Source organism: Sphaeroforma arctica (assembly GCF_001186125.1).
Source record: "Sphaeroforma arctica JP610 unplaced genomic scaffold supercont1.510, whole genome shotgun sequence".
NCBI classification, from domain to species: domain Eukaryota; class Ichthyosporea; order Ichthyophonida; genus Sphaeroforma; species Sphaeroforma arctica.
In genome coordinates this window covers 43,082-51,635 of record NW_014040048.1, presented here as the reverse complement: position 1 = coordinate 51,635, position 8,554 = coordinate 43,082, and the positions used below count along the sequence as shown (strand labels likewise).

The window sequence follows — 8,554 nt, the reverse complement described above, 5'->3', positions numbered from 1 at the left end:
CATACATACATACATACATACATACATACATACATACATACATACATACATACATACAAACATATATATATATATTTAATATATATAAATAAATGACAATCTATCATAATTGTTGTTCTACATTATAATATTTATTTAGAAAGTAGAGTTAATAGTTTTCAGGTACCCATTGATCTTTTAGACTTTGTCGTATACAACCAAACACTACATACAAGCAAAGAGCACTTGTTGAGATGGACTACAAAGCATTCAATGTAAATGCTTTTACACAGCTGTACGTTATTGTTGACAACCGAATACTGTGTATAGGCCTCTCTTACATATTCGTTGTGAATAGTGATCTATCATCAAGTAAACAAAACTAGCTAGGAACCTAGAATAGAAATCCACTGAACGTTGGATACTACTGCATGCAGCTGATTGTTTTAAATGTTAGACTCATTTTTATTCTACATCCATACATTATAAAGCAGAAACAATTTGAACCGCGTGTCATTAATCTACGAATTCCCAGCAAACCTCTGTCTACTTACTATGAATCCATCATTTAATATTTCTGCGTACCTAAAGCGTAACCGGTACTTTTTACAAGTTCAGATTACATTTTACTTAGTTTTCGGACGTCTCCATAGCGATCTTGTCGGCCTTGGCAACGACAGTCTCGATGTTTCCTACCATGTAGAAGGCAGCCTCGGGCAGATGATCGTACTCACCACTCATAACAGCCTTGAAACCAGCAATGGTCTCCGCGAGGGGTACCAGCTCACCGGGGACACCGGAGAAGACCGTAGCAGCGGTGAAGGGCTGTGACAGGAACTTCTGGATCTTACGCGCACGGGCGACGGTAAGCTTGTCCTCTTCGGACAACTCATCCATACCCAGAATAGCAATGATATCCTGAAGAGCCTTGTAATCCTGAAGCATTTTCTGCACGTTACGCGCAGTGTCTGTGGAGGGGAGGGGAGTTGCTTAGTAGCGCTGCGAGTGATATGAACATGAATTTGTACTGCACAGGAAACAGATATGCCAATTAGCCACAAAACAGAATAGGTACAGCCTACGGAACTCACAGTCACTACATAGAAACGTCACGGTGTAGTCGTACACCTCGCTGTTTGGTATACTATACGCACCAAACAAAAAGGTACCACCAATGGGAATAACCACCCAACAGACAGGTTAAACTCACAAACCTAGAACCTCCTCGAGAAAAACCGCACACGACATACTGTAGTGATCCTCGCCAACCACACGAGGGTCCAAGATTCGGGAACTGGAATCCAGGGGATCGACGGCAGGGTAGATACCCTGTTCGGTAATGGCACGAGACAACACAGTGGTGGCATCCAAATGGGCGAAGGTGGTGGCGGGGGCGGGATCAGTCAAATCATCGGCGGGCACATACACAGCCTGTACAGAGGTAATGGATCCCTTCTTGGTGGTGGTAATACGCTCCTGCATCGTACCCATATCAGTGGCGAGTGTAGGCTGTTGGGGGTGGGAGAGTATGGTTAGAAACATGCAACGAGCCAGCACTTGCACGGCATAGGAATGAAACATGTGCGTTGCTCAATGCATATAAACAAAAGCTATAGTTTGATCCATAGCCGGCTTCGCAAAAAATGAGTACGCAAATCCTCATAGTAGACGCTACGATATGTGCGACGAGATAAACCTGAGCAACACTCATCGGGTCTGCTAACTAGGACAACAATGAACCCACACTCGATTAACCGGTTGCATGCATACACTCCAAAGCTTCGGAGCAAACATGCGCAAAGAATGATGGTCTTAATGCAAAGGTTGACCCGGAACACCCACCTGGTAACCAACAGCGGAGGGGATACGACCTAGAAGGGCAGACACCTCGGAACCAGCCTGAGTGAAACGGAAGATATTGTCAATGAAGAAAAGCACATCCTGACCTTCGTAATCACGGAAATACTCGGCGGAAGTCAAACCAGTCAAGGCAACACGGGCACGGGCTCCTGTATGGTGGAGGGAGATTCAATGGTGGATAAGAATAGATGATTTGGTTGCTACACGAAAGTGTATCTAAGAAGAATATGGAAGACGTGCTGACCTATTATAATCCCGAATGATTGCTTATGCCACACACGTAAGGTTAACTTGTGTACATTCGGCAGTTACTGTTCATAGTTGGTTGTGAATTGAGAGATTTTGCGCTTACGTTCACTCTAACTCGCAATCGCATACCAACGCAAAGTACAGTCCAGAACACAAACCCTGACCATCCACACGAAAGAGAAACACACAATGATACGACCAATGCATACCTGGGGGCTCGTTCATCTGTCCGTATACCAAGGCCACCTTGGATCCAGGTCCATCGGGAATGATGACACCAGACTCGATCATTTCGTAGAACAAATCGTTACCCTCGCGAGTACGCTCACCTACACCGGCGAACACGGAGAAACCTCCGTGGGCCTTGGCGATGTTGTTAATCAACTCCATGATGAACACAGTCTTACCGACACCGGCACCTCCGAAAAGTCCAATCTTGCCTCCCTTTACGTAGGGGGCTAGCAGATCGACAACCTGATGCGTGAAAAACCACCAACGAGGACAATTGAATACACACGACTTGCCACTGTATCTGGTTCCTAGAACAAAGGCGATATGCCAACTCCGAACTGGACTGTGTTTGAATTATGTTGAAAGATTTGGGTATAGACAAGCTGACGCATGGCGCCATTTGCATACATCGATAGTACGAATTATACTAAAACTCTGTATCCGTTCCATTCGCGTATACATGTTATATATAGTAGATAGATATTTATATACACTCGATATCCGACTAGCGTAGTTAGAATTAGATACTAAAGCGCCAATATCAGAGAAAGGTCGTTCACAAAAAGGACAGCAACGGTATTTGTACGAACAAAACATCCAATAGTGGGTGCACTAATGGATGTCTTGTATCAGACTAATATAAACACATCCAAAGTAAATTAAGTACACACCTTGATACCGGTTACCAGAATCTCGGCCTCGGTGGACTGATCCACGAATGGGGGAGCAAGATTGTGGATGGGAAGCTCCATCTTAGCATCGATGGGACCTCGCTCGTCAATGGGCTCACCAATAACGTTGATAATACGTCCAAGGGTAGCGACACCTACGGGGATCATAATGGGGGCTCCGGTGTTCTGAACTACTTGACCACGGATTAGACCCTCGGTACCGTCCATAGCAATGGTTCGCACGGCGTTCTCACTGCATGCATTGAACGTTGGAAATGCTTTAGATGATAGCCGCTTATGGATATTTGTGCTACGCAAAAAGGCAGTATGCGCTATAGATATGAATAGAAGCTGTAATCTCGTAAGCACACGTGCACGTCCAGGACTTCACGTGGTCTTTACAATACAAGAAACACACTGATGTATTAAAAAACAAATCAGATCATATCGACTCAAAACACGTATTTCGTGTCGTTACGAGTAAAATATCGTCTCAGATCTCAAAAAAAAATAGACGTCAAACTCAAATATCACTGCACTATACTTACAACACTATTGGTGGTGTCAAGTGGAGTAATGAGCGAGCTCATATATCTTCTGGAAGATGCAGAAGTGCTTTTGAGCAACACAAGGCCGAAAAAGTACATACATATCACCAAACAATAATGTTAAAAGCGACAGAAAACAGTGAACCGATACATTCACAAGCACTACATCCGTGCAAGCGCAATGCAGGCATCGATCATGTTAACAAGTACATCAACATACCCCAAATGCTGAGCGACTTCAAGCACAAGACGCTTTCCATCCTTCTGCATATCAAGCGCAGTTAGAATGGGGGGCAGATCTCCGTCGAACTGGACATCAACAACAGCTCCGATAACAGAGATGATGCGACCAGTCGAGGCAGCGGCAGCACCGGCCATGGTACGGGCTATGTAAATCATGCAGCGTGAAACATAACGGAAGTTAAAAAACTATCACGCGTGAGTGGAATAACAGTGGTAAATGATCAAGCTTGAACGTATGCGTTAAGCCTCTTTCAAAGTAAAGTAAAAACACCTCTATTGTGAATCAGGCTGAAAGCAACATACTCCATACTACGAGCTACACTATATCTCAAGGTCTAACGTTACAATACAGCCTCGTACTGCGCTTTATATTTAACGAATACATGAACAAAGATACAATTCGGAAAATACACATCGAATAAGTCGAGTGTGCCCGCTAATTAAAGCATAATAGACGCTCATGGTCTAATTCAAACTAGAAATGCAAGCTCAGTGTATCCTGCCAGAGACAGTCCTGCTTGTTTTCAAAACTCGTTCTGTATATACAGATCCGATATAATTATATGTATATACACTTGTTTCATGTAAATTAACTCTCCAGTGAAGAGTTCACGATACTGGTATCGTTCTCAGCCAATACGAATCCACAAACATGAAAAGAAATATCCGATGAGAACCTAGACTATAGACTATAATAAACAAACCTAACATACAAACTTGCTAACACACACACTTACCCATCAACTTGTTGACGGGAGCACGCCTTGCGGCATGGCTCAGAGACGTACGTAGACTAGCAAACATATTGTATGATACTACTAACAGAACCGTTCAGCCAACTTTGGTTTATATTTCTCTTATTTCTGTATCCGTATGGATCGCGGATATTTTTTTTGTTTCTCTGTTTTTTTCCTCTGCCCCAAATTTGTACTACGGTGCTGTGCAAGGCCAAACCCAATGCATTTCCTACTACCAAAAGTGCGTGGAACACCAAAACGAGCAAAACAGTTCTAAAAATAGCCCAAACCGTTCTAAAAATAGTGCAAATGTAGGTACTGACCTAATTTGAAATGCGACCTAATTTTTATGTAAATATTTTTATCAAAATAACATAGCCTTATAAATTGAAACAGGGGTTTTTTTAGAAGACTATGAAGATACTACCGCATTTGTAAATGCTGCTGCATATTTATTTAAATATTTACAGTGGCAACTGGCAACAGGTGCTGTAGTGAAGTCTGGCCTATGTACTAGTACAAACTGCTGGAGCAATCCCAAATTAGGAAAATCGGGCGCAAACATAGCCGCCTATGTAATAAATCTCGACCAAAAAAGTTCAAAACAACCGGTCTCAGTCGCTCGGGGAGTGGCTACAACTTCTTGTGTAATGCGTAGCTATTGTATGGTATGAAATAAATATACTGCAATATAGTATGTATTAAACCGTACGTGCTTTAATGTGTATGCTATGCAGTTATGCACGATGCAGCAACAGGTCCACAGCTAGTATCATGTATGTCTTTCGATTGTAGGGCAGCAGCTAGTACCATGTATGTCTCCACTTGTAGGAGGTATACCACTCCAGTGTGGTTAATCTGTGGACTTAGTTGCTGTGACCTGTACTTGTAATAAAGGCTGAACCTTCAAATCAGATATTACGCCTCCAAATTTGAATTTATTAATTGGTCTGATGACCAAAAGTAGCCTGAACGTCGACACGTGTCTTATTTTGAATCTCGAGATGCTTCTATCTCATATGATGTGCTCGTTGCTGTTTTTACTTCATTCTGAGAAGGAAGACGAGAATGAACCATGGTTCTCTTCCACACATCTCAATATACTTGCGGACAGACAACTCGGAAAAGAAAAGAAAATGCATATATATGAAGCCGTATTTGGCTTGCATTTGCGTCTGACAGTGCTCTTGTCGTCCACTTATCTAGTCTGCCCGTGCTGTGGATATATCAGATATACCATGTAGTACGTTTCAAAATGTTGACTTTGTGCTCCCAATTCATAGTTGTTGATGTAATAGAAAAGTTAGGCACAGACTGTCATAACGGCACAATCAGTGTGTGCTGAAGCATTATTTTCTCACTTAGTTTGTCTCACGCACACTCACAGAAAGTGCAAGGAAAGCAACGGCTTGTCTGCTTGTGAGCAAAAAATATATATATCGCCGCCAGGCATTAGTTTATCGATAAGGGACTATGCTTGAGATGCATATACAGCTATTATATGGCGAACAGGGCAGAGAGTATACTTTTTTGCAATCACTAATCGATTATCCATTAGTCACTCGAAAGTTTGAAGCAGAAGTCGTTGTTCCTTAAAGTCGTTGTTCCTTAGAACTCTGTACGTGGATTTGTATTGAAACTGGTCAAGGGATACGGCAGCAAACAAACTCGGCTGGTTACCACCAAGCATGTAGGCTTAACCTTTCCAAAAAACACAACTGGACACATCTATCACCGTTTACGTTGAGACTGATACACCACTACGAGGGCTCAGTTACGATGATAATGGTTCCCTCCTTGTGTATAGTGAAACATTTAACTTTACGAAAAGGGCAGGTTAACAGATTTATTGTGTTTTTAAAAGACGTGAAATGCATGTGTTGCTTTGTACAGTTCTATGCGTGTAAGGTGCGACGCCCAAGAACCGCACGTATTCCCACAGAAATCTACTGACGTCAAGGTGGTTGCTTTCAAACAAGCTACGACGCACACCTGTTTCTTCATCCACTCCCAAACTGTGCATGCGACGACTGAGCAGCACGCACAGACCCATCCTCTGGAATACGCTCGCAGTGAATATCAAGAGCTATGTGACCTGCGCCAGGTACACCTTGGCTTTGCAAAGCCCATTGGTTTCCGAGCGTGCTCAGACAACTTGCATCTTCGCACATCAGAAGCACATCAGAAGCATCCGTTCGAAGCAGGGGGGTCCCCCTCAACTAAATATTGATGTCAGGCAGCTTATCTCGTATTTGCGTGCGGCAGTGCATCGGCACAATAAGTGCTTGAGAAGGTAGTGTGTGTCGGACTCCCTTCTCTGCATTTGGCCAAACCCAGCATGCATATCCTTTTCAGATGGCACACACTCTACATCTTTACATGGCGTCAAAATGATCCCCACACATATTTATTGTCACACTTTTCCGAACGCACATCCAACCACTCGCGATTTCATTTACTACCATAGATATAGGTAGCGCTTCGTACTCAACTTCTCACTTTGCTCTGGTCCGTACCCAAAACTATCGACATTTCAAACACCCCACTCAAGTACGTTTCGACCGGCGCTGCCAATCACGCAGGCGACAGCCCTTGTTGCGCACACTCACACTCTCACACACACCCTCGCTAGCCCAGATACGAGCTTGCCTGCGTCAGTAACTCAGTATACACGTGGCGTGCCTCACCGACTACACTGTTGACAGTATCCCATTGCGGTACATACGGCACCACACTGCCTGAATGGTCTGTGCCCGTCGCACGGTCGCGGCATTCATCTTCATCCGAAGGAACAGCCCGGGTGTGTCAGATACCCCTACACTATACAACACAACTGTACTGTACATGTACATCTGCCTCCCACACGCTACCCTCCTCTGTCCTCTATCGTGTGGGGCAACTCCAGTCCTCTATCGTGTGGGGCCTCGCGAGTCATCTATCGGGCATACACCCGGCGTGCTTCTCCAGCTCACGGCGTATCCTGATGATCTCCTGGCTCAGAAGAGCCACACTATCCTTGAGCTGGCTATTGGTTTTCTCCTCGTCCATCAGCACCTTCTCCAACTTCTCGATCTCATCGTCCCGTTTCTTCCTGCACTTCTGAGCCGCCAGCCGGTTCAGCTCGCGCCTGCGCGACGCGGCGTCCTCGGCGCTCAGACTACTTGGCTTGACAGCGGATAGAGGCCTCTTGCTTTTCCCGGCCGTCTTCTTCGCGCGTGTACCTGCGCCAGTACCAGTACCCGTACCCGTGCCACGCTCCATCCCATTGTTGGTGTGCGGTTGCGTGCCTTCTGCTGCCCCTGGCTGCACGGATAGTGCCACCCCATCGTCTCTGCAGGGGGTGTTGCGACTCCCGTGATGCCCGCCGGTGGCACCTTCTACTTTCCGGAATTTGTGGGGCTGTGTGTGTTGCCCGACTTTACCATCACCTGCGTGCCGTTTTAGGGCCGATGTGTTGGATACACCGCCAGGGTGTGGGAGAGCCGGTGCTACCATGGCAACGGACGACCCGTCCTCCACGTGGTTGATGTTATTGCTGTTGTGCTCGGTGTTAGTATTGCCCACATTCGTTGTATTCGATAGCTCCGATAGCGTTTGTATCACATCCTCGGCATGCGAACCTTTCCTGCTCTCTGAGATTTCTGTTTCGAATACGTTTTTCTCCGCCGCCTGTCCGTTTGGTTTGATGGCAAAATCTGATGGGGTGAACCGCTCATCCAGAAACAGAGACACTCCGGCAACATCTTTTGTATTCAGTCCTGTTCGAAAACCAAACACAAAGATATTGTTTTAGTATGGTATGAACAACTATGAGTACAAGAAAGGCGAACAGACTACAGAGAATTTCTATCACAACATTGCTCCGAACAATAGAGAAATATCAGCAGCGAGAACATACGTATCCATACGTAACATGTATGTGCGTATATTTGTATATGTATAGGCTTAAATTCATATAACTATATATATGTTTGTACGTGTGTGTAAAGATATATTAAAATATTATAAAGATGTGTATTTCCAAATTTTTAAATAC

General features: G+C 44.6%; 2 protein-coding genes across 2 annotated transcripts; both read right to left on the bottom strand.

Moving 5' to 3' along the window:
• Positions 1–422: 422 nt before the first annotated feature.
• On the bottom strand, positions 423–4,696 carry SARC_06849 (ATP synthase subunit beta). The gene is made up of 7 exons (XM_014299227.1): positions 4,519–4,696; positions 3,759–3,924; positions 2,991–3,243; positions 2,298–2,562; positions 1,822–1,988; positions 1,230–1,488; positions 423–947 (listed from the first exon to the last, which is right to left on the bottom strand). Exons 1-7 carry the CDS (start codon positions 4,583–4,585, stop codon positions 610–612), a joined length of 1,515 nt encoding a protein of 504 aa, XP_014154702.1. The 5' UTR covers positions 4,586–4,696; the 3' UTR covers positions 423–609.
• Positions 4,697–6,349: 1,653 nt separating this feature from the next.
• Positions 6,350–8,433, bottom strand: SARC_06848 (hypothetical protein; the record flags this gene model as incomplete). Its single annotated transcript, XM_014299226.1, has 2 exons — positions 6,350–8,276; positions 8,427–8,433. 2 exons carry the CDS (start codon positions 8,431–8,433, stop codon positions 7,450–7,452), a joined length of 834 nt encoding a protein of 277 aa, XP_014154701.1. The 3' UTR covers positions 6,350–7,449.
• Positions 8,434–8,554: the final 121 nt, after the last annotated feature.